Below are 25,112 nucleotides of genomic sequence, written 5' to 3'. Positions count from 1 at the left end.
CCAATGCTGACCAGAGACACTTACACCAGCTCCCTGATCCAGAGGGAGGTAGTGAGCACAACAGCCAATCCAATGCTGACCAAAGACACTTATACCAGCTCCCTGTTCCAGAGGGATGCAATGAGCACGGCTTTGCCCCCAACGGAGCTGATGCTCACAAAGGCCAACAGTTCCTCCCACCAGGAGGAGGCAGTTCCTGAATCCACAAGCAGTCCCCCTTCCTTCACATCCGTAACCTCCTTCCCAGTTTTCCTCAAAGAGCTCTTTGCTCAGTTCAGCTCCACGAGTCAAACAGGAACAGAGCAGCCCAAGGGAGAGCTCAGAACAACCGACACAACGTCTCCCCGGGAAGGTCCGTCCAGCCAGACCACCAGTCGTTATTCTGCTGGAGGAACAGGAACCCCCAACACCACTGACCGTTCTGTTCACTCGTTTACCAGCCCTGGTGGGGAGGGCACCCCACAGGGTACCCCACAGCCGAGCCCCCCCCAGCTGAACTCAAAGCCTGCTCCCACCAGGCCACCGGCGCACTATGTCGACTACTACGACTACGACGAACAGCCGAAGGAAACCCCAGTGCAAGTGGGACACATCTCCTGTGACTACAACCCCTGCAGGCACCTCCAGAAGCCGTGCAGTGAACTCCAGAGCGTGTCCCAGTGTTTATGCCCGGGCATGTCGACGGAGGATGAGGTTCCAGACCCGCCGAGGCTCAGCGAGGTGACCGAAGTTACAGACAGCTCTGCCCTGATTCACTGGTGCGCCCCAAATTCGGTTGTTCACACCTATGAGCTGCTGCTTCTTGCCCAAGGCAACGAGGACAGGCAGTTTGTCATGGATAATATTTATCCCACAGCCAGGCAGTACACTCTGTATGATCTGTCACCATACACCACTTACAACATTTGCGTGACAGCTTCCAACAAAGCCGGGTCAAGCCAGATAACAGGTCAGGAAATTCCAGGTAATTCGTGCACCAGATTTAAAACAAAACCCAGCTACAAGTCTGTCTTTGTTGCTCTGTCTGCAGCAAGTGGATTCTTTCTCATTACCACGATTGTTTTGTCTGCATGTCTGTGCAAGGCGTGTAAGAAGCCTCACAGTGAGCAGTATGGAACACACTTGGTCTCCTACAAGAACCCAGCCTTCGATTATCCGCTAAAAATACAAACCAGTAATTAGCTCTGGGTTATTGTTCTGCACATTCAGAGCTCGCTGTTTCCATCACCTTGGTATGTTTTTGGGAGGCTCTCAAAGCATCTTTCAGCAAAACTATGAACAACCAGGTTTCATAACCCTTCTGTTTCTAAGGGAGAGCAAACCATCAACAAAGAAAAACTAATAACGAAGGTATTTTCGACCAGATATAAGTCTCTGGACTGTGGTTCATGTGCTAAGCAGCAGGAAAGCTGGACACTAACCTTGAAAAGCTGTTTTTATAATCACCTACAAATAGAGTAGCATGAATTTCACACAGTGAGAGGCTCCCTGGCCAGCTGTCTGCCTCCAGTATCTCATGGACACAATCAGCTGAGAGCCATGATCCAAGGTGCATCTAGCTGAGCGTGACACACTCTGCTTTTATTCACAGAGGGAAGTTGGGGGTTCAATTTTTTAAAGGCATTATCCAAAAAGAGAATGTTACTGGAAGGAGTGAGTGGGCTCAGTGACAAGGTGCTGTGCAGCTCTAACTCCGTTAAGCAACTCCAGAGGCTGCAGCTGCTCAGCCTCAGTTCAGGAAAAAGAAACAAAGATTAAATGTAAGAAGGACTGTGCAGGATCCTTCGGGCAGGGATCATTGTTTTGTCTTGTCTTTGTGTGATGTTGGAGTCTCCCAAGTGCTTCCACAAGCAGTTCCCAGGCAGTGGGGGTTTGCAGGACAGCACTGACCCAAGAAGTGGTAAGGGGAGCACGGTAACATTTGCTTCCCAATGGATTTTAAGCAGAGATGGTTGTTCCATCGCAGTAATCCATCCCATCCACAGATTTAGCAGCTGATTTACCTCATAGAGGCAAAAAGATGAGTAATGAAACCATTTAATGTGTGTGTTGCTGAGACTTGAAAAAGCGAAATCCCGTCCAGTGGCAGCAGAGAGTTCTGCAGACATCTTCCAGATTAATTTTTGGGTGCTACTTGATAGTGAGAGATGCTGACAATCCCAGCTTCGAGCTTGCCATTAGAATTCAGAGAGATGTTTGTGGAAGGGGAGGCATTTGTCCCAGTCAGATACTTCCCCAGAGGTTTATGCTCCAGCAACTGCTGTTCCTGCTGCTGTACAGACACTGTGTGAAGTCCCCCCAGACCTCTGAGGGAAAGGTGCTGTGCAGTGCAAGAGACTCTCTGTTCTGTTCTTTTTTAATGCTTTCAGTATTAACAGAAATAAAAGCTACAGAGCTGAGTTCTGGTTCTTTGTTAAAGACTTGGGTCTCGGTGTTGTCTTTACCACCTACAACGTTTAGCCTGAGAAATTAACTCTTTTTTGTTGTTTTGGAAGAAACTTTCAGCATTTAGTAAAGAAATGGTTTTTTGATGGTAAATTTGTGTTCTCTCATGTCCTAAGAGCTTTCATTTTGCCCGTGCAGAAGGTGGCTCTGCCATCCTCACCACTACAGGCTTGCAGCCCTTTCATGGGAGTTTGTGGCACTGGCAATGACACTGTCCCTGGACAGACACAGATTCCTGCTGTGTGTGTCTCCTGAGCTTGGCTGAGCCCCGTGACTCAAACTCACAATAGAAGGGAAACGCAAATGGAGAAGGATGGAGTCACCTTTCACTTTGAAAACCTCTTTTATTTTCACACTCTGGTAGTTCAGGCTTGTCTTTGTTTGGACTTGGGTTTTCATATTTATTTCTGGGCTGATTTTCCCTGCATTTCCTGGAAGGATTAGTGAGCAGGCACAGATGATAGTCATTATTTCATCTGAAGTGAGCAAATGAGTCAAAGACTCATTTTCCCAAACTGGGACAGAGATCATATATTCCCTTGTGTTTGTACAACACAGAGACCTTGGCTGGGGTATTTGGGTTTACCAGAAACAGAAACAAAGTGGAGCAAAATAAGAGATTTGTGAATAGCAATTTATATTGTCTTGAAGATTAACCCTAGGGGAGGACAAAAAAAATAGATACTGCAACTGAAAATAAAGATTGTTCCAACTTAACTGAGAGTTAGTCCGAAGCAAGAGGACATTGTTTAAAATGAAATTTGAGAGGACACATCTAATTACCCTTTACCACAACGCAGCTCATAATCACTGAACCAGAAAGCCACAAAGCACCAGAATTTGACTTCCCTGAGGATCAGTGACCAGGGCACACTCCAACCTGACACCACCTGGAAGTGCATCCTCACACCAACTTCAGTCTCTTGAACCTTTCCCATTGTGAGATTTGGGTTTGTCACAACCGATTTCACTTTTTCCTGATATTTGTGCTAAGCTACAAGAAGCCTTACTTGGATATATTATATAGACACTCTGAAATAATTTTTAAGTTACAAAAGCTTTATTCTGCTATACTTGAAAAATTCCAGCTTGGATAAAAATAGTCCTTCCTGTATTCCCACCCAGAACTGCTGTGTCTTGTAAAGGGTTGCTGCAGCCCAAGAACAGGCAAAGTGACAATTATTCAAAAGAACAGCTCTCATTCGAGTAAGTCACAACGTTTTCAAAGTAAGTATTCAAGCATAAAACCTTTCTTTGGAAGCACTGCTATTGTTAGTTCTTAAAAAGGATGTAAACTTCTAGAAAAACTCAATCACCACATTATCCCCTCTAGGGATCTTACTGTAGCTGCATCTACTGATTTAGAAATAAAAATACAACAAGCAATATTTTAATCAATAGGGCAAAGTTATCTTGAAGCCCATTTTCTGGTTTCTACATAATCCAAGTAGAAACTGGATTCCAACTGCAGAAAAAAATGTCATCCCCACTCCCAACCTCAAACCCCAGAGCTGTCCTTGTAAACACGGCTCATGACCAGTTTGGATATTTCCAGGATTTCCAATACTCTTAGAAGTGGAGTGAACTCTCACAGTGCTGTTGGGGACTGGAGCAGTGAGAACAACCAAGGGGCTGAACAGAAACTTTCCCGCCCACACACAAACCCATGTTAGGAAACTCCCAGCTTTGCTCCGCCTGGTTGTTCCTCCCCCTCTTCCCGCTCGCACCCAACAGCAAACTGTTTGTACCTCCGGCTGCAAACACATCAACCTTTGCCAGCACGACTGGGGTCACTGCATACCTCTCAAACAAAAGCTGTATAAAAAGCCAACGCATTAAAAAAAGGTAATTAATATTCCACTTACTGTTCCGCAGCTCCACTTTTCCCGTGTCTGTGTGAGGGGAAGATCACTTGGGGGAAGCGCAGGGAGCATTTCAATGCATTCTTTGGACAGCTCGTGGAGGGTTTTTTCTGGCTTTTCTTCCTAAGAAGAAAGTCTCATCAAGATCCTTCTCCTTTCAGTTGTCAGTGTTTTTCTTCTTTCCAAAGAACCAAGTAAGTCCACAACAGCCAGTGGTGTCCATGGGGGATCCCCAGGGTGTCAGGGCAGAAGTGAGCACTGCTCTGTCTCAGTACATGGAAAGCAGTCACTGAGTCTCATGGAGTCTCCCGGCAGAAACACTCTGGGAAGAGGAGCTGATCCCTGAAAAGGCCTCCAAACAGGGAAGAAAAGGAGCTCTGCAAGGGCCAGAACCCTTGCTGGCTGTGAGGGAACAGAGAGGGACCACCCTGTTTTCAGTGCTGATGCCAAGAAGTCATTAAGAGCAGCAGTCCCTGAGAGCCCTGTGAGCAGGTGGGTGGGAAAGTGCAGGACAGCAGCACCAAGTGCTTCGGCCTGATCCTCCTCAGTGACAGAAGGGAGCCTGCTTTGGAGAGTTGTCCCAGGGCAGAGGGGTGACAGGCATTAAATGGGCCAGCTGGGAGATGATGCAGTCCAAGGCAGGGAGCTCACAGTGCTCCCAGCTCCATCAGCCTTTCATGGAAGGATGCACGAGCCAAACCACCACACTCAGGATTGCTCCGAGGGTTCAGGATCTTGCTTGCCAAGAAGCCTCTGATTTCCTCTTTACCTGTGAAATACAGAGATATTTATCACAGGTGAGAACATGTTTTGTGTTTGCAGACAGAGATATTCATAAAAGAACATGTTTAAACTCCTGGTGCTTTTTCTTCTCTCAGCTCCCAAAGGATGCAGTTTGTTCTGCAGCAGGACAATATATTACAAAGGTAATCCCAACCTCTCTGAAGAGTGATCAAGCAGCACAAGAAATAACAATAATAATATTCTGAAATACATTCAGGAAGCAATCCCTTACAGCAAGGCTGGTGTTCTGCTGGCATCTAGAGGGAGAGGGTGGAATCATCTCCCCAGGTACTCTCCCACATGGAAATACTTTCACCACAGCACTCCACCCTACAGAGCAAGGCTCATTTACACTACTCATGTGCTCTCCTCTGTGCACCTGCGTGTCCTTCCCTACTCACATGGGAAGGCAGAGAGGGCAGAAGTGCTGAAAATTATCAGCAGCAGCAGTCCCAGTCCCACAGACTGTTACTCAGCAGCCTGTCTGTCCCTGCTTCTAATTCTTTTTGTAGCCTTAGGACCAGGAATTTCTCTGCCAACTCGCCACTGATAAGGAAAAAAAATGTACATTTTTTTTATTCCTTAAGAGCAAGGAAGGAAAATCAGAAGAAATCGAGTAAAAGAATGCCAAGAAAACCCATAAAACCCAGAATCCCTCGTTCACTGTCTCTTCCAGGAGGTGGAAGCAGTGATGCAGCTATCCCTGCTCTGCAGGACTGGCAGCTCCTGCAGGGCTCAGCAGCCACAACTTCTGGAAGGAAGCTCCAAGAGAAGAGAGGAAAAAAATATCACACACTCAGCACGAGGCTGAGACTTCCTTCTTCTTTGAAAAAAAACTAAAATATCTTTGCTGTGTAAAATATTTTGTGCTGGGAAGGCATGAGTATCGTGCTTATTAAATGTTTGGAAGCCACTTGCTCTTATCAGAGCATGATTAAGGAATGGTTGTTAATATCTTATCTAAGGCCATGAGGTGAAGTGATGTCACCCTCTTTTTGGCAGTCATTCCTTCTGCTGTCATCACCACTGCTGGTAGTGGTTTGTTGCCTCTGCCTGAGTAAAATAAAACTTGGAAAGCCACAGGAACATTGTGCCAGCAACAAATATCCCAGAGGACTGAGCTCTGCCCTCGGTGTGCCTCTCACTTAAAAACCTCTCCTCTGTGCAGCTGCCTGTTCACACAAAGCCAGAACATGCAGAGTTTCTGCCACATTTAGTCAAAATCAGGTCCAAGTTCTAATTGAAGGACATGGGGCAATGGGACACTGCAGGAAGAAGGATAACCATAAGGCTGCCCCTAAATACATGCAAGTAAAAAGAAAAATAATCTCTATTTCACACAGAACGAAGCAAAAAACCGAGTAGTAGCCAGAGCCCTGAACAAAACTCAACAGCTTGATAGCCCCTCGTGTCTGCTCGTCTAAATTACAGGTAGCAGGCAACAAGCAATTTTTATGACTTGTTTGTGGCTCTGGATCAGCCTCCAGCCAATGTCACCTTCACACCTGCAAGGACCTGAGATCAAATCAAACCACAGCAGGGGGTTTCTGTTGGACACAGAGTGGGGCAGATGGAGTGACAGTGGGTGACAAAACCCATTAAATGAGCCAGAAAAGTCATCTTAAATCCAGCACAAACCTGCTGGCTGATGAAACCCTCCCTCTGCCTGAAGCCCAGCTTCAGGGAAGGAACCCTGCCAGACCAAAATTGTCAGGAAGAAGGGAGCCACTAACCACAGCAGCCCTAAACTTAGCTCAGCAGCTCCCTAGAGACCAACTCAAAACCCAGGCTCCACGCAGCAATGGAACAAACCTTGTCCCCAAATGATTCCCAACACCAGAGGGGCTGGTTCTGCCAAGCACAGAGCTGTGTGTAACAGGGTGGCTGTGACAGCATCAGGTCTAACCTTCATTTCCTTCAAAATCCTGGGAAATACTCGCCCCTGACCCTAGGGCAACACTGAGCAGCACGTGATAGCTGCTGGTAACAACACAAACCTGGCTGTGTTTTCCTGTCAGGTCCTTTGGCCCTTTGCTGATTCCAGCTGTAACACTGCATTACTGTTAAATATGCAGGATTTGGTGCTGTTGCCATCAGTGCTTGGTGGAATTAAAGAGCAGGGTCAGAGTTCCCAGTGATTTAAGTAATTTAGGATGTGTTTCTGATGGTTTTGAAGGTGGTAAGAATCCAGATTTATATCCAGGTGATATAAATCAAGACTATAACTAATAGACCTTTGCCCCATGTGTGACCTGGATGGACCTCTCTCTGCCTTTACACTTAAAACTATTTTCTTCTCTGCCTGTTAAAAATTGAATATTCGAAGGCAAACACTGTTCAATTCCAAAACCTCCTCTCAGTTACCTGTGTTTCAGTGGTGCATAAACCCAGAAAAATAAAAATCAAAAGCAACTGCTAAAAATGAGAGGTGATGAAATCACGTGACCGTGGAATCTTTTTTTTCCTCTATTCTTTTTTTTTTTTTGTTCTGACAAGTGTACAAATGCTTTACTTTGACATCTCACGGTACAAAGCTGCTGCTGGCACTAGAAAATTGCTCACCATAAGGGTGTGTTTCACTTGCAGTGAGCTCCTGATACACTTAGAAAGGGAAAACAACCTCAAGAGCTCCCATCCTTCATCCAACATCTGACATTAGCAGCACCTTGCTGGTGCAGGGACACATTTCTTGGATAACTGTCCCTACACAGGAGCACTTTAAACCCTGACTTTTCATACCCAGTCAGAGATATGCCATAAAAATTATAGTGTTTTGGTATTACATGGACACTTTTCTTTCAGTCAGAGCTCTTTTTTGAACTGCTGTCTCACTTTGAACAAAATGAATTTGCTGTGTGGTTTCAAGTGTTGTGCTTTGCATCTAAACCACGTCGTGTTTGTGTTCTCTCTCAGGTGAAGAAAATTATTTCAATAGCTATTCAGAAATTTTTAAAAACCATACAGAAGCCTCTTATGGTAGTACCGCAGTTGAGGCAAGATCATCCTAAGAGGTATAACTTATAAAACCTTTAATATTGGTGCCACATTAACCCGGGAATGTGAGTGTAGCTCTATGCCCGTCCTGCTCTGATCCAGGGCCAGGCAGCCCCAACCATTCCCTTTTATTTGTCTCCCTGTGGCATCTTGCAGCTTTTCCCTCCTAACTCCGGGACCTGCTGTGCCAGCCCACCAGTTCTGGGTAGGTTTTGAGCATCTGGTTTCTTTTTATCTTTCGCAGAACCCAAAAGGGGGTTTAAGCAGCAGCTTTGTCGCGAGTGAAGCGAGACAGGCTTGAGCTACAGGAAAAGAACAGAAACAACGTGTATTTTCTTGTAACACACTGAACTTCCCCGGGCTACAGAGCCCCAGCCCACGCCATCCACCCCTCAGTGTCCCGGCTCTTTGAGGGGATGACGGCGGGATCTCCTGGGTTGTAGGACCCCGTCCCACACCGTCCATCCCTCAGTGCCCCGGCTCCCTGAGGGGACGATGGCGAAATCCCCCGGGCCTCCATCCCACACCATGGGTCCCTCAGTGCCCCGGTTGGATGGTGGCAGGATCCCCGGGGCTCTAGAGCCCCATCCCGTCCCACCCCACTCAATCCCTCCCTCCATTCCCGCCTCCATTCCCCGTGTCCCCTCAGAACGACCCCGGTGGATCCGCTCCCTGGCGCCCCCCAGCGGCGGCGCCCCTTCAGCGCGGCGCGCGCCGGAGCCGGACCCGCCCCCGCCGGGGCGGGAAAAACCCTCCTAAGGACCCCACCTTCTCCCCTCCCCGCGCCCGGCTCCTCCATAGGTGACCGCGGCGTTCGCCGGCCGGCAGGAGGAGGGAGGGATTTCCTGCCGGCGCGGGCAGCGCGCAGGCGCGCGGCGGGCACCCTCAGGCGGCGGCAGCAGCGCGGAAGGCCCCCGTTCTGGAAGGATCCCGGCGTGCGCATCCCGGCCCTGATTCCCGGCTTATCCCCAGATCCCGGCCATGCCCGAGAGCGCGCCCGGCAGGGCCCCCGCCGGGGCCGCCAACAGGGCCAAGGGCGCCTACCAGGACCGCGACAAGCCCGCACAGATCCGCTTCAGCAACATCGCGGCCGGCAAAGGTGTGTGTGGGGGGGTGGGTGGTGGTGGAGAACCGCGTGGCCCTATCCCTGGGAGCTGGAATTCCATGTTTTTAGCGGCTGGGGATGGAGGGGGGATGCGATTCCCGGCACTGACACGATTCCCCGAGCGATTACGGCGTGCATCACGCTTCTTTGTTATCCCTCAGGTTTAAAATGGCTGCGATCAAACCATCAGATATTAGTCGTTTAAAAGAAAGATATGTGGAACTCAGTACTGATACTGCAGCGCTTTACGTTATTCCATTATTTGAAATTAGTATATCTGGAAACTGCTTAATAGTGGCGGGCACTTTATATTTAGAAGGCACATGTAAGTGCTGGAGTGTTTGTAGTTCTTTAGATGAGCTCGCAAACGTTTTCTTCTCTTCCCAGCTGTTGCCGATGCGATTAGAACAAGTCTTGGACCAAAGGGAATGGATAAAATGGTATGCTCTTAATTTTTTCCGAAATTTTTTCCCATTTTAAAAGCATTAAGCTTAGTGGAGATAAATCCAACATGTCCTATGTAGCATGACACCTTTTACCTTAATTTTTTCCCAGGTTTCAGTTATTTAAGGGAAAGTAGGAACTAAATGCACATCTGGGTTTGGGAAATGAAGTTGTCAGGGAGAACACTTTGTGTTGAGTCTCAAATTTAAGGTTTACTGATCAGAGCTGTGCCCCTCCCCTTCCTTCTCAGATCCAGGATGCTAAAGGAGATGTGACAATCACTAATGATGGTGCCACTATCCTGAAGCAGATGCAGGTCCTGCACCCTGCAGCCAAAATGGTGAGTGGTTCCTTTTCCATGGCTGGGACAATGATCTGTGCCACAGCTCAGTTTCTGGGGTGAGAAAACATGGATTTGAGGAGCACTACCCACTGGTGACAGAGAGGAAACTTTGTACCCTGTGCTCAGGAAACATTTATTTTGCTTGTAAGGTGTGCTGGGGAGTTACGAGTCCTTATTTCTTACCCAGTGTCCCTTGTGCATAATCCCTCTGGGCATGTTTTAAGACATAAAAAACCCAACCCAAACCTTCATCTAAGAAAGAAAACTCCTGTCCCAAATCCCTGGGACAGAAGGGAATGAGAGAAGGGAATGAGTTAAGTTGTGGTCAGGTGCTGTGAGGATGCAGCACCCTGGTCCTTTGGGATGTTCAGTGTATTTCTCTAGGATCTGGTTGTGGTTGGAGGTGGAAATGAAGTTCCTGTGACCTTCCTCCAGGGAAGGAAAAGGTAAACCTGTTGGATAGCAAAAAGCTTTGCTTCTCTAAGTGATTTATTTGACCACAGTTTTATTTCAGCCAAACAGGGGGTACAAGTGTGGGATGGAAATTGCAGAAGGTGCACACTTCAAATTAAAAAGACACATGATTCAGCCTAAAATCAAAGTTAATTTTCGTAGTGCTGTGTTCCTGAATATCTCATTTTTTATTATTGTGTTTGCAAGTAAGCAGGAATATATATATATATATGTATATATAAACTTCTGTCATAATTTCTCCTTTAGTTGGTAGAGCTGTCCAAAGCACAAGATATTGAAGCTGGTGATGGCACAACATCTGTTGTTGTCATTGCTGGAGCTCTTTTGGATGCCTGTTCCAGACTCCTTCAAAAAGGTAAATATATGTACATATATATATTTAATATGCAAGTAGTTAAGTCTTCTGTCAGCTTGTGTATGACAATGATTTAAAGCAGCTGTTCTCAGTCGAAAAGATAAAGGGTGCATCCCACTCCAGGGAAATTGAGGAGCTTCCTACAGAGCTGTGAGAAAATCTGAATATTAAATCTGAAATAAAATCCCTGTCAGGCTCCTCACAGGCATCACCTGAACAGCAGCAGTTTTGAGATTGCCAAGGGCAAAGGGAACTCGGGGAGGGTGTTTGTGGGATGTCAGGCATGGCAGGAATTGTCTGTGAGGACAAATTATTTGGAATGTTACAGCTTTTACCTTCTGTTTTAATGGTGGAAAGTAATAAGGGAGGTCATGCACCTGTGAAGAACATATTGCTGAATCATCTTCCTTTTATTCTGACCTGAGTCTCTTGAATTTTCAAATGGAAAAAAGGAGGTGAAGGAAAAAAAGAAAGAACCATTGGTTTGCAAGCATGAACTGCCTGACAGCCTTTCTTTCTCTATGCACAGGAATTCACCCCACCATCATTTCGGAGTCATTCCAGAAAGCTTTGGATAAGGGTATTGAGGTGCTGACCAACATGGCCCAGCCAGTGGAGCTCAGTGACAGGGAGACTCTGCTCAACAGTGCAACGACTTCGCTGAACTCAAAGGTACGGCAGCTCCTGGACTGGGAACCTCCAGCCAAGCCTGGCCTTCCAGCTTTTCCTACTCTGTGCTGCTCTTCCCTTACTAACAATACCCTGAATGTTGTAAATCCAGGCTCAAAAGTCTCACTTTAAGAGCCTTTCTAAGAAAGAGAAATTCAGTTGTCTTTGGGGTTTCCCCACCGGCATCGCTCCTTCCTTGCCCTGGAGCAGCTGTCAGGAAAACGCCTTGTTGAGACACTGGGTGGGCAGGGAGGGAAAAGAAGCTTTGATTCAAAATTCCAAAGTCAAATACTGAAAGACAATGACAACATTGTTTGGAAATTGCCATTTCTCAGTGTTAAATCTCTCTTCATTATCAAATCCCTTAGGTTGTGTGTCAGTATTCCAGTTTGCTTTCTCCAATGAGTGTGGACGCCGTGATGAAGGTGATTGACCCAACTACAGCCAACAGTGTGGACCTCAGAGATATTAAAATTGTTAAGAAGTTGGGGTAAGAAACAACTTGTAATTGGATAAATTTTATCCCTGAGAAATCAGCTTCCCAGAGCTCCAGTCATGGCTTGTGTTTGTTTCCAGAGGCACAATTGATGATTGTGAACTGGTTGAAGGACTGGTCCTGACTCAGAAAGTGGCAAATACCGGCGTGACCAGAGTGGAAAAAGCCAAAATTGGCCTCATCCAGTTCTGCTTGTCAGCTCCAAAGACAGATGTAAGTCAGACTGGGGCTAGAGAGAAACCTCGTGCTCTGGAACTTGGGAGATGGAAATGTAATGGTGACACATGTTTTTTTAAGATGCTGTGATGTCAGCTCTGTGCCACAGCTAGGGGGAAGGTCTGCTGGGTCTTAAAAAAACTTGCAGTTGGTGTGAAAACCCAAAATTGTTTAAAATTATAAGAAATATTGAACCATTTCTAATAAGATATATCTTACTGTTGTGCTTGTTGGCTTTGAATCACAGGGTGCTAAATTAAAGAACATGGAATGTTTGGACACTTGCTTTTTAACTCAGCAGGTGCTCATAGTTGCTTTTTTCTTTTATTTTCTATTCTTAAATAGATGGACAACCAGATAGTTGTTTCTGATTATGCTCAAATGGACAGAGTCCTGCGTGAAGAGAGGGCCTATATTCTGAATTTGGTGAAGCAGATAAAGAAGGCTGGGTGCAATGTCCTGCTAATTCAGAAGTCTATTCTTAGGTATGTTAATACCGAATTAGTGGCTTTCTGTCTGTGTTTCAGGGAACAGTTTGAATTGTTTGGAAAACCTGGAAAAATTAAGCCAAATAGTAACAGTCACACTTGGCAGAGTAACAGTGACTGTACCTTTAGAAAGCACTCCCACTGTCTCTGTTTTGAGTTTCATGACATCCTTACTTTGTACTCTGAAGGAATTTGAGCACTGTGGCCTGATTCCTTCTCTCTCTATTTCAGGGATGCTCTCAGTGACCTGGCCCTCCATTTTCTGAACAAAGTTAAGATCATGGTGGTCAAAGACATTGAAAGAGAAGACATTGAGTTTATATGTAAGGTAAAGTGGGTTATATAAATTAGTAGCAGTGTTTAAAATCTACCCCAAAACTAACTGCCCAGCCAGGGCCAGTTGATTATGACACTTTCTCAAGCTTCATGTTTTGACTATTAATGCAAACCCAGCCTTTTCCCTAAAAACCATTCCCATTCTGTTGAGCAGCCACACTTTTAGGACAGATGTAAAAGCCACAGCCCTGACACTCTGTTTTACTGTAATAAGCAGAAGAACAACATGCAGGGTACTTGCTGACTCTGCAGTCAGCCTCTGGATTAATTTTTTTTTTCATGTTATTTTTTCAGACAATTGGAACTAAGCCTGTGGCTCACATTGACCAGTTCACCCCTGACATGCTGGGCTCTGCTGAGCTGGCAGAAGAGGTCAACCTGAACGGTTCTGGGAAACTAATAAAGGTGAGTGAGGGACAGAATGTTAATACAGCTTAACATCTGCCAGCTATTTTAATAACAGTTGATAACTTTAATGGCTTTTATTACTGAATTTATTACATTTAAGTACCTGCTTCTAAGCTCTGAGTAGCACCAGCTTGGGCAGTGCCATGGTTTTGCTTGGCCAGACATCAGTGCTGTTACAGAACTTGAAAACACCAATGGAAGTGTCTTTTTGTCCAGAACTCTTTTCCCCCCTAGTCTTAATATTTGGTTTTATGTTTTAGATTACAGGCTGCACAAACCCTGGAAAAACTGTGAGCATCGTGGTCCGTGGATCCAACAAACTCGTCCTGGAGGAAGCCGAGCGCTCCATTCACGACGCCCTGTGTGTCATAAGATGCTTGGTTAAGAAAAGGTAACGACGCCATTTGGTTCATGTGGTGAGTTAGTAACACACAAAGCCTGATTGTGATGAGGTTTGGTGTTCCTTTCTGCCCCCAGAGCTCTGATTGCAGGAGGAGGAGCCCCAGAGATCGAGCTGGCGCTGCGGCTCAACGAGTACGCCCGGACCCTGAAGGGCATGGACTCCTACTGCGTCCGTGCCTACGGGGATGCCCTGGAGGTGATCCCCTCCACCCTGGCTGAGAATGCAGGGCTCAACCCTATTTCCACAGTGACAGAGCTGAGGAACAGACATGCCCAAGGAGAGAAAACAGCTGGCATTAACGTCAGGAAGGTAAGGAGGAGTTATGACACCTGGAAAACGCTTCACCTTAGGGCTGGACTAGTGAGAGGGCAAGTTCTTGTCTCATAACAGTCTCTCTAAAATTAGCATTGAGGGAAACTACAGCTTGTTCTCTCAACAAACAGCTCGCCCTGAGCATTGGTAACAGGAGATATTATATATACCTTACCCACAGGACAAGAAGGATCCTGTGTCTCCACAAAAGCATTTCAGCTACAACAGTAGATCCATTTAGAATCATCCATCAGTATGATCTGCAGTGGCAGGTGCTCATGTGTTAGGAGTAGCACCACAGCCCAGCTTCTTTTCAGTTGTCCCTGTTGAGCTTTTCTCTTGGCTAATTTTGAACAGGGTATGTCAAGTGTTTGGGGAGAGATGTGTTCTGTAACGCTCCTGTTGCAAATAGAGGAGGACAAGCCCTGTGATAGTCTAGGAATTGACTGTCCTCAGGATTCTACCAAAAAAAAAAGTGTGCTAAATCTAACTGTAGTCTGACTTGCACAAAGTAAAGGCTCCTTGTTCCCACAGGGTGGCATTTCCAACATCCTGGAGGAGCTGGTTGTGCAGCCTCTGCTGGTGTCTCTGAGCGCACTGACTCTGGCGACAGAGACCGTGCGCAGCATTCTCAAGATCGATGATGTGGTGAGTAGTGTTGGCGTCGTGTTTTGGTTCATCTTTCCTTCACAAGCACCAGGATATAGTTCATGGCATTAACTTGCTGTGCTTCAAAATACATTTGTATTTTGTGTAGCATTCTCTGTTTATATGCTATTTAAGACCATTTGGCCTTTTAGTAACAGCAGTTGGGACAAAAACGCTTTATACATACTGCACCTTGAAGCAAGGAATTAGAGCCACCAAACCCCCAGGATCTTCAAGCAAAGAAGTAATTGTGATGTATCCTGTGATTTCTTATGCCTGACTGTGTGAACTCTTTGCAGGTGAACACTCGAGGCTGAGCTGAGCAGAGGAGGGACTGTGCCCGAGGGCTCCTGTCCTGGAACCCGGAATACGGTTTCCTCACCAAAAGCGCCTGTGTGATTTGTCTTAAACTCCACTGAGACTTGGGTGCTTTGATCAGGTTAACTTAAAAACAGTTTGTTTTTGAAAAGGAAATGCTGTTTATCAATAAACACACAGTAGCCCACCAAGTCTTTACCTTATTTCTAGCAGAATTATAAAAACAACGTTTTACATTTGCTTTTCTGTGCTCTGTGCTCCCACTCACCTCTGACAAGTTTAACAGTAACTAATTGGCTCTTGTGATGTGTTCTAAGAACAGCCCTAAGTGCACTCCAGGAACATGCTGAGTTAGAGCTGCTTCTCCAAAAGCTTTCCCTGAGGGAGTGGTGTCACTGCCCTTGATGATGCCGGGCTGGAGAGGAGGAGGATCTGTGCAGTGACAGCACTGGGGAGCACTGTCACATTCCCTGCTCTGTTCTGTCTCCTGAAGTTGGCAGTGACTCCTGATGCCATCTCATGAGCCAGAGTATTACAAAGGGTGCTCTTTACACATGGTTTCCTCCCCCTACCCCCCAAATTAATTGTGACTGAGAAGTCAAAAAGTATTGTCTATAACAATGCAAGTTACACTTCTACAACTTCTAATTCTTAGCTTGACATTTTGAATTAACCCTTTCATCTCCATTATTGCTGTATTGAAAGACCCAATTCCTCTTTATGTTTAAAGGAGAGTATTCCTTCCATGAGCCTCACTCACACTTCCATTCAGGATTGGTTGGAGCTGGAGCCTTTGAGGAAATTTCCACCGTGTTGTTGACCTGCTGTTGCTTAAATGTTTCCCTGTGACTTGCCAAGTAGAACACAGAGAATAATTAAAATAAAAATACATAAATTAGACAGTTGATTTAGGTATTAACGCTCTGCATGAATTATTTATTGGCTGATTAAAATTGGAAACGATGCCTTACCCCACAGGGGTTACATCCAGCAGTGATCTCTTAGTTTAGGTACTTATTCACTTTGATTAAAGCTTTCATTCCCCACTATCACAAACTTCCAATTCTCCACAAGACCTACAACTACAATCGGGTGTGATTTCATCTTCTCATATTTCTTTACATAAAAAGTATGTTCTTTCTTTACATAAAAAGTATTTTATTCCACTACAACAAATAGGTCCATCAATCATTAATGTGCCTCTGCAGAGGCAGAATGTTCCTGCTTATCCTCATTTAGGATAGACTATTCCTAGAGCAGAATATTCCTGCAGAAGAATATTCCTGCTTATACTGGTTTGGGATAGACTATTCCTAGGGCAGAATATTCCTGCTTATCCTGATTTAGGATAGACTATTCCTAGGGCAGAATATTCCTGCAGAAGAATATTCCTGTTTATCCTAGTTTAGGATAGATTATTCCTGCAGGAGAATATTCCTGTTTATCCTAGTCTAGGATAGAATATTCCTGCAGAAGAACATTCCTACTTATCCTAGTTTAGGATAGAATATTCCCGCAGAAGAACATTCCTGCTTATCCTGCTTTAGCTGTATTCTGTTACTGCTTACCTGAAGCACAGAATTCAAGATGGAAAAAGCTTCTTTAGCGACTTGAGGGCGCAAAAACCGCGAGCTTGCCGAGGAGGGAGTTGCAGGTTCCGACTAAAATCCTGCAAAAAGCTGCCTAAAAATCAGGATCGCAGCAGATGCGGAGAGGGGATGGAGTCAGGCTCCAGCCCCGGACTTCAATGGCCCGCTCCTCGCGGGCGCAGGGGACGCTGCGGCGCCGGTCCCTGCGGGAGCGGGGCGGGCTCGGGGCAGGGCGGTTATAACGCGCGGGGGCGGAGCGGGAGCCGCCTCCCTCCTTCCTTCCCTCCCTCCCTCCGCTTCCCTCCGCGCTTCCCGCCCGGCCCGTCGGGCGCCCCGTGGCCGGGATGGAGGAGGCGCACCGGGCGGCCCGTCTGGCCGCGTCCTGCCTGCGCACCCCGCTGGACCCGCGCACCAGAGCGCCCGCCGCGCTCTACGAGCGGGGGCCGCCGCCCGCACCCTCCGCCCAGGTACCGCGGGGCGCTTCGGGCATCCCTGGCACGGCGGGACGGGCTCACCCGCACCCGCCCTGCCCCCGGGGAGGGACCTCCCGCCACCGGGAGCCCGAGCCGGGTCGGCACCTCCCGGCTTGGAATGGGGCACGAGGAGAGGCAGGGAGAGGCCTTGGCAGATGGATGGCCCCGCTGCAGCGCCAATCCCTTAATGAGCTTGGGGCACCCCCAAGCAGAGCAGATGTAGGAGCTGGCGGTGCCCGAGCTCAGGGAAGAGGCTTGGAGCGCTCCGCGGCGTTTACACACAGATCCAGGGAGAGGTGGATAATGCCCGTCACTGGGGGTTCTCCAACAACGCTTTGAATTTCCCTCTGTGATCGTGGAATTCCCGTTGCGTTGGGCCACTCGTTTCTTCCACGCCGGAGTTAAGGGATTTTTGCTGTGAAAACAAGACTTTCTGTCGGAATGTCAAAGCTTGTTAAAATAGCTCCGGTGTGGAAAAGTTGTATTCTAATCTTCAGGATAGACAAATTGCCCTGTGATTTTTTTTTTTTTTTTTAAAGCACAAATGAAGCCTTTATAATGCAGATTAACCTGACTTTAGTAACTTCCCTGACTTGTGTAAGCTTTAAAAATGTTTAAAGAATATTACCTGCACACAGCTGCCAGTATAGTTATATATATGTTTTACATATATAGTCATATATAGGCTGGCATATATAGTTCCAACAGTATTGGACATATAAGTTGTGCAGAATCCCTGTCATCTCACAGTAAGTTATGGAAATGGGAATAAACTTTTATACACCAGATCTCTAATGACTTATTTTTAGAATTCTTATAGCAAAGGGGGGGCAGAGAAGGTTCTGCTGGGGTTTTGTTTGCTTTTAACTAAAGGCTTTTTTAGAGCTGCATAGTAATCAAGGAAAAACTGCACTTTACAAAATAGTTATGTTTTTGCTTTTGGTAAGTCCTTTTGATCATAGTTCCTGTTATAAATATATTGATAACAGGACAGACTTGGGAATTTTTACAGGCTTTAAATAGGGCCCCCAGGACATAAATTAATATGCAATAAGATTATTCCACGGAGCTCTGCAGTAACATTTGTATACAGGTTAACTCTATTTGGTGTTACTGTATCATCCATTAGACTAAATTAGGATAAAGCAACATTAAGAACCTTGTTCCCCTTTCCTCTAACAGAAAATTTTACAAACATCTTTTCCAGGATGGCTTTGATTTGGATTCAAATACCAACAGAGAGCAGACCCCCCCTCTAAAAGGAGACTGTGACAAGTGGATAGACTTCTCCAAAATATGCAATTCAAATCAAGAGTATTACTTGAAGCTGGAAGAGTTGAAGAATGCCCACCTGGAGACCATGAAAAAATTGGAAAGTATGTATCGGAACAAACTGCATTTAAGAGGAGCACATCCCTTGGACAAGAGAAGGGACACCTCTTTCAAGTCTTGTAGGTAAGTTGGGGGGCACTTTTTATCTGAGGATTCCCAGATGCTTTGAAAACAGCAGGCTGTGTTTGTGGGGCTGGAAAGTGTTCATCTCACCGTCTCCTGTGAGCAGATGATCAGAGAACAGTCAGTTTTAATAATAAAAATGCTCATCACCTCGCTAACAGTCTGTGAGGTTCAGAGGAGGGTGTGCAGCAGGGACTGGGCAGCATGTTTAGGAAAGCACAGGGCCTTTCCCTAGGAAGTGCTGACTTGGTGATCAGCACTAAAACTGGGATCTGGTGCCCAGAGTGCTGCTCTTTTCCCTTCTCATCCCCCTCAGCCACTGTCCTTTTTGTTTCTAGCAATGATTCCTTAAAGTGAATTTACTGGCTTTGCACCAATGTTGGACTGGCTCAAACCAAGCTTTTTTTCCCCCCTTTTTTCAAGGCCAACTTGGGACAGGAGCTCGTATCAGCCTCTAAACTTGCACAAATCCTTTTCAGACTCTGACTTAAGTGATCCCTTGGGTTCAACTATATCCGACGTGTCTGACGTGGAATTAGCATTTGAAGGAAACGGGAGTGAAACCGCATCGTCCTCGTTGGCTAAGCAACGGATTGAGAAGATGTGGGATGGGTTCTCCATGGAAGACTACATCTCCCGCCTCCCAGACAGCCCCCCCGTCTCGCCCACCTGCAGGAAGGCCCGGAAGAAACCCAAGGAGTGGTCCCCCAGAGTCACCGTGCCCAAGCCTTTCCAGATGACCATCAGAGAAGCTCAGAAGAAAGAACAGAACGTTAAATCCAAGTCACGGATCGAACTGGAGAATCACTTACTGAAGAAGCAGCTGGAGGAAGAAGCGGAGTGCCAGAAAAAATTCCGGGCCAACCCGGTGCCCGCCGCCGTCTTCCTCCCGCTCTACCACGACATTGTGCAGCGGAACGAGGAGCGCAGGAGGTCTGTGAAGGAGAGGAGCAAACTCAAGCTCTTGGCTTCCCAGAAACCCTTTAAATTCATCGAACGAGAGAGGCAAAGGAATGAAATCAGGAAAATGCAGTTAAGAGACATTTCCGTGCCTGAAAGTCCGGCCAAAGTGTTCAGAGCAAAACCGGTCCCCAAGTGTGTTTATAGCCCAGATTTTAATGAGAGGCTGAAGGAGGAGGAGCTCTACAGGGAAATCAGGATCAGGATGAGAGCTGAGGAGATGCTGCGTAATTCCTCTGTCCCCAACAGCAGGCTGGCCTTAAAAGAGACCAAAAAAACCAAGAAACACAAGAGCACTGACCCAAAGCAAACAGAACACAAACCCAGGATCAACTCCTGCATTCCAGACTTTGAAAGGTTATATGAGAGATTCCAGAAACGGCTCCTGCAGCAAAGGCAAGTGAAAGACCTCACAGTGTGTGAGCCCTTCAACCTTCTGACTTCATATATCCCCTCAAACAAGGGCAAGATTCTGAAGGACATTGAGGAGGACGAAGAGAAGCTGAAGGAAACCCGGTGGCCATTCGCCTCTCCCAGACGGAAACCCCAAAGGAGGCATTCAAGTGCAAATTCCCAGCTCTTGGGAGCTGGAAAATCCAAGTCTCCCAAAAACACAGAGTCCACCAGACGAAGGCTACAAGCCTTAAGGTGACTACTTAGAGATGCTCTACTTTATATGTACTTTAAAAGTAGATTTTTTTATTTTTTTTTTTATTTCTACACATGTAGCTAATTCTTCTGTGCAGTGAATACAGGACTGAATTTGTTAATGTAAGGGCTTAATTATAATATAAAACTTAAAATAATATAAACCAAAACACTTTAAATTTATGATTGTTGAAGAAACAATAGTATATTTTTCTCAGAATGTCCCTAGGAAAGGGATGAATGATTGCTGTTTCCCAGGATATCCTGAATCCCTTAAAATGGCACATACTTTGTGTCCTCTCATGGCAACCCCGTTTTCCTCCTTGGAATCATCTTTGCCAAAGCTTCCTTTGAAGTGGTGCTCTTGATTTAATATGAATTCAGCCTTAGTTTATTTTCCCCACCAGGAATTCACTTGAGGAAAAGAGAAAGCTGGAAGAACAACAAAAAAGGAACAGAACGAAGCAGAAACAAAGAAAGAAAAAATTCCAGAAAATTGTACTGGCTCGGGCTGAGGCCATTGACCCACATCAGAGCCTTGCTCAGATGTCTAAATCCAAATTAAAAACATTCAGGTATTTCATGGCATTCCCCGGAATCCAGAACCTCTCATCCAACAATGAGAATGGGAGGTTCAGGATTGCATTGTATGTTAAACATACAATGTGTAAAAAAATAGCCTAAGTTAACATGATGACGTGTGATAAATTAAACACTGTGCAAGCAGATAGTCAAAATGGTCAAATTTAGTGTTTCAACTGGGAAATATGTCATTAGAACATATATACAGAAATATATATTCCACCTTAGAGTATTACAGATTAGCTAACAGGGGACTCCTGTGTTTTCTCAATTAACACATCAACTAAAGAGGAAAAGTTTATAACAATTCAAAGGAGAAGGAACAGTGTAGTTACAGAATAGCCTTGCACAGCTGGATACTGCACTGGTACATTGGGGCAGTGAACATCCCACAAGTCACTTTGTCCCTGTGGGCCCCACTGGAGAGGGAAGATTGGAGCAGGAATATTATTTTAACTTCACACCTGTAACAGCAGCTACCCAGGAAGCTGCTGGTGTTTGGGAGGAGTGGGATGCAAAGTTACCTGTAGGAGAGATACAACTGAAAGACTGTTTCTCTATGACTGAGGGAAGCAGCAGGGAGGGAATGACACCAGTGCTGGGAGCTGGCACTCCAGGTGGCTCCAGCTCTCTGACATGGATCTAACCCCACAACTGCTGCTTGACCTGGTGTCTGGGGCTGATTTAAAACCATTTCTGCTTCTTGCTCTTTTTAATCTTAGAAAAAAAATTAATCCTGTTTGAGTCTTTAGTGAGGTTTGTGATCTGGCCTGGCACGATGGCACTGCAGGAGGATCACCAGCTTCACGTGCTGTTTTGTGGAGACGGTGAGAGGCACAGGCTGCTCTGCCCCTGCTGCTTCATGCCTGGGCAGGATTCCTGGGTAAACAGGACTCCTAATTTCCAGTAACCAGTCATTCTGTTGGGAACAGGAGCTTTATAATGTATATGTCCTTGGAGATGATCTGCTGGCTCCGGGACAGAAGCAGAAAACAATTGGAGTCAGAGTAGGTGGAGAGTGAAGAGAGACAGTGGGTGTTTGTGCAGATTTGGTTTGAGTTCACTCACCAGCAAAATTCACACTGCAGTGTTCAGCTTAATCAGATTTGAGGAGCTCTGTAAAACACTCGTGGCTTAATTCTTGTCTGCACATAAAATGATGCCATTACAAAAGCAAGGTTATTTCCCTGGTGCTGATGCTCTGGGGCTGCTCCAAAGGCTTAACCTGATAATGCTCATTTCAGCAGTTGGGGAACGAGGTCTGTTAAGGCAAGTGCTCTTCCAAGCAAGGAGCAACAAGGAAGTTCACTCCCCAAAATGGGGAATAACTTGCCTTGATGCACAGCCACGTCCCAGGAATTCAGAGATGGGCAGGGAAAGAGGCAGGAGGAGACAGGAGGGTAAAATGCCCCCTGGATCTTATCCTTGACCCAGTGAGGTGTCTGTCACACACTGAGGATTACCACCCATCCTACCTGGATTATCCAGTGCTTGCTGTGATCCAAATGATGATTTCAGCTGATGAATCAACAGTTTCATCATCCTGCTCTATTGACTGGGCCCCTGAAAAGCCAATTAGGAATAAAGTGTTCTATGGGAGATCAACTGCTAAAGCAGCAGGATTCTCACCAAACTTTAAAAGCACTGATTTTTATTTACTGCTATTTGCAGTGTACTCTGTTTAATTTTGCTTAGAGCAGCTGGAAGATCTGTATGAAATCAGCATTTAAAAACCCCCAAGTATCCAATTTTTTCTTTTTTTTTAAATCCCCAAAACCTCCAAGAATCCAAACTCAGCCTCTGTTTAACCTGCCTCTGCTTAGGCCAAGTGACAACATCAGAGACGGGGTTGTTCAGTACTTACCTTTTATTTATCTTTAACTGGGACAATATTTAGTTTGTTATGTGCAATTTAGCTGCTGTAGAAAGTCACTTGTTGTATTATAAATTAGTAACAATTTCTCCTGTGCTCTGCTTCCCTTAGGAACGATGAGAAGCGGAGAAGGCAGGAATATTTGCAAGAGTTGCACGAAATGGAAGAAAGAGTAAAACAGAGGCCTTTGCTTTTTGAAAGAGTCACTCAGGTTGCCCTGTTTCTGTGTTACTGCTCAATTCTTAGCTGCAGATGCTGAATAAGACATTTGTAGTCAAACATGTTTAGGAGACACTTGAAAAACACTTTTTAGACCAGTATTGATCTGTTTCAATCTCTGTTACTCCATGTAAATGTTACTAATTTTTGTGACTAACAATGTAAGTGTGTCCAATTCAGAGCTCTGAACACAACCAAAAATTGCCAGCACAGGAAAGGAAAATCTGATGTAAAATTTTCAAGTATTGCTTTGCCATTCTTACCTGCAGTGAATGATCATTCCACTTGTCAGCTGCAATTAATGAAACAGAGGATTAATATCAATAAAAGTATCAAAAGGCAGGCATTCAATGCATTAGATAACACAGAACCATTGTGGTTTTTCCACAGAAAAATGCCAGAATAGCTGCAGAAAAGCATTATTCCAACAGACTGAGAGCACTGGGGATAAACCCAGAGTTTGTTGCAAAGAAAGGACAAACAACTATTGTGCTCCAATGCTCCACTGCTGAAGATTTCATCTCCACTGATGCCAGAGAAAGGTAGAGGTTACTGAAGGCTTTTGTTTTTCTCACCCACTGAACACCTAATAATTCGAAAGGCATTTTTAGTGTGTAGATTTGGGGTGTTTTTTTAAATTATTTATAGTATTTCCCAGGGAACTGTTTGACCATGTGGTTTGCTTTACTAATGTTAGTGGTAGTATGTGTTTTTTATTGTTCTTCCTGAATTAAATATTATTTCATAAAATGGAAGAGAGCACTGGTTATGTAATGCATGTCAAAGAAAAATCAAGAAAAACATTTTTTGTTTTGTTCCTTTCACCAAAAATTCTGGCAGGTTGCTAGTAAGTCACTTCATTTGTCATTACCTGATGAAGGTTTAAATTTAAACCTGATTTAAAATTTAAAGTCGATTTTTTTAAAATAAGCCTTATAAAAAATCGTTTTCAATATCCATTAAGTGTTATGATTTAAAGGGAAGCAGAAATAAAAAAAATTGGAATATATAAGCAATACTGTTGAGTTACTTTTTAGCATAAAAGAGACTCTGGTGTGTCCCTCTCCCTTCCCTTTTCCTTTCCCAGTTCCACCCCAGCCAAGAATACCAGGATTTGTCCTATATTACAGGAGGCTACTTTAAAAAGTACCTTCCCAGAAAACAGAATCTCACCTGCCAATTGTCTTTTCAGAGTCATCGAGATCAAAGTGAGGGAAAGGGGATTCCTTGAGGGAGCAGCTGAGGACAGTCCCCACTCTGAGCAGTCCTGGGAGGAGGAGGAGGAGGAAGAGAAGGGAAAAGGTGTCAAAACCTCCACCCCAGATGAGCAGTGCAGTGAGCTGGAGGATGAGGAAGAGCCCAGAGCCAGCCCTGATGCTCCTGAGCCCGAGTCCAGCCCACCCTCTGTCCGGAACAGCGAGGAAGAGGAGGAGGAAGCAAAGGCAGGCTTGACCTCTGGCCATTCCCAGGAGGAGGAGGAAGAAGAAGCAAAGGCAGATCAGTCACTTGGCCATTCCCAGGAGGAAGAGGAGCAGGAGGAGGATCATTCCAGCCCCAGCTCTGGGTCTGAGCGCTCCCAGGAGCAGGAGGAGGAAGGTCAGTCTGACCCTGAGGCCGAGGGGGCCTCTCAGTATGAGGATGAGGAATATGAAAGTGATGATTCTGAAGACAAAGCCAGCCATGAAGAAGCCAACTGACAGGATGTCCCAGGGCTCAGGAACCTCTTCCATTGCTGGAAGAGGAACAGATACCAGAGGAAAAAAATGGTGCTTTGCTAGGGATACAAAATTCTGTGAATTTTTACCTCTTCGCTTCAGAGTCCTCCCAGTGCAGCAATTTGGTTTGTTTTCCAGTAAGAAACCTCAAGTTACTGGTTTTTCCACCAAGAAAATAATTTACTTCTGTATTAAACTTCTTTATTCTAGTCTTGTGTGGCTTTAGTGCACCTCTGATCTTAACAGAGAAACGACAACCATTGTTTAATAACAACACCTCGTGTGCTGTGTAAGCACTGAGGTCTCACATCCAGCTTTTTCCACGTGCTGGCAAAGACTTTGGAGCAGTAAATGCCATTATATCCCACTAAAGGGACACTCTTTTTTACCTCAGGTAGCTCTTGTTGTGTCAAGGTATGGCAAGAAGTGCTGTAGTACCTCTTCTTACACACAGGTTACTCAGGGCTTCAGCTACTACACAACAAAGAATGGAAATAAA

General features: G+C 45.6%; 4 protein-coding genes and 1 long non-coding RNA gene across 6 annotated transcripts in view; 3 read left to right on the top strand and 2 right to left on the bottom strand.

Moving 5' to 3' along the window:
* Positions 1-2,488, top strand: part of LRRN4 (leucine rich repeat neuronal 4) — an 8,486-nt gene extending 5,998 nt beyond the window's left edge. Inside the window, exon 6 of the mRNA XM_027653764.1 lies at positions 1-2,488. Within this exon, the coding sequence (XP_027509565.1) occupies positions 1-1,182 (1,182 nt within the window). The 3' untranslated portion in view covers positions 1,183-2,488.
* Positions 1-8,702, bottom strand: part of BMP2 (bone morphogenetic protein 2) — a 221,999-nt gene extending 213,297 nt beyond the window's left edge. For both annotated transcript variants that reach the window (XR_003529376.1, XM_027653766.1), the window contains exons 1-2: positions 8,281-8,702; positions 4,311-5,076 (exon numbers count right to left, since the gene is read on the bottom strand). The gene's annotated coding sequence lies outside the window, so the exon portion shown is untranslated. The remainder of the gene's footprint in view (positions 1-4,310; positions 5,077-8,280) is intronic.
* Positions 8,703-8,992: 290 nt separating this feature from the next.
* Positions 8,993-15,290, top strand: CCT4 (chaperonin containing TCP1 subunit 4). The gene is made up of 14 exons (XM_027653928.1): positions 8,993-9,183; positions 9,577-9,629; positions 9,884-9,973; positions 10,697-10,805; positions 11,335-11,477; positions 11,843-11,964; positions 12,051-12,183; positions 12,532-12,671; positions 12,906-13,002; positions 13,305-13,415; positions 13,679-13,809; positions 13,896-14,130; positions 14,668-14,781; positions 15,081-15,290. The coding sequence occupies exons 1-14, from the start codon at positions 9,066-9,068 to the stop codon at positions 15,096-15,098; spliced, it is 1,614 nt and encodes a 537-aa protein (XP_027509729.1). The 5' UTR covers positions 8,993-9,065; the 3' UTR covers positions 15,099-15,290.
* A 1,638-nt stretch (positions 15,291-16,928) lies between these two features.
* FAM161A (FAM161A, centrosomal protein) lies at positions 16,929-24,822 on the top strand. The gene is made up of 6 exons (XM_027653927.1): positions 16,929-17,155; positions 18,369-18,616; positions 19,040-20,224; positions 22,791-22,890; positions 23,289-23,440; positions 24,091-24,822. Exons 1-6 carry the CDS (start codon positions 17,033-17,035, stop codon positions 24,593-24,595), a joined length of 2,313 nt encoding a protein of 770 aa, XP_027509728.1. The 5' UTR covers positions 16,929-17,032; the 3' UTR covers positions 24,596-24,822.
* LOC113952168 lies at positions 20,121-24,152 on the bottom strand. The gene is made up of 3 exons (XR_003529418.1): positions 24,072-24,152; positions 23,162-23,190; positions 20,121-22,369 (listed from the first exon to the last, which is right to left on the bottom strand). It is a non-coding gene; the product is annotated as an uncharacterized LOC113952168 (long non-coding RNA).
* Positions 24,823-25,112: the final 290 nt, after the last annotated feature.

This window comes from Corapipo altera, unplaced genomic scaffold (assembly GCF_003945725.1).
Source record: "Corapipo altera isolate COAL_440 unplaced genomic scaffold, ASM394572v1 70, whole genome shotgun sequence".
Classification (NCBI taxonomy): Eukaryota; Metazoa; Chordata; class Aves; order Passeriformes; family Pipridae; genus Corapipo; species Corapipo altera.
This window is presented reverse-complemented; position numbering and strand designations above follow the sequence as displayed.

Bases quoted from the DNA above. Each gene is read 5' to 3' on its own strand.
- CCT4 (XM_027653928.1), top strand. From the start codon at position 9,066: ATGCCCGAGAGCGCGCCCGGCAGGGCCCCCGCCGGGGCCGCCAACAGG. The intron at 11,478-11,842 runs GTACGGCAGCTC...CAAATCCCTTAG, and splicing joins CGACTTCGCTGAACTCAAAG to GTTGTGTGTCAGTATTCCAG. The intron at 11,965-12,050 runs GTAAGAAACAAC...GTTTGTTTCCAG, and splicing joins AAAATTGTTAAGAAGTTGGG to AGGCACAATTGATGATTGTG.
- FAM161A (XM_027653927.1), top strand. From the start codon at position 17,033: ATGGAGGAGGCGCACCGGGCGGCCCGTCTGGCCGCGTCCTGCCTGCGC. The intron at 17,156-18,368 runs GTACCGCGGGGC...CATCTTTTCCAG, and splicing joins CGCCCGCACCCTCCGCCCAG to GATGGCTTTGATTTGGATTC. The intron at 20,225-22,790 runs GTGACTACTTAG...TGCTTCCCTTAG, and splicing joins CGAAGGCTACAAGCCTTAAG to GAACGATGAGAAGCGGAGAA.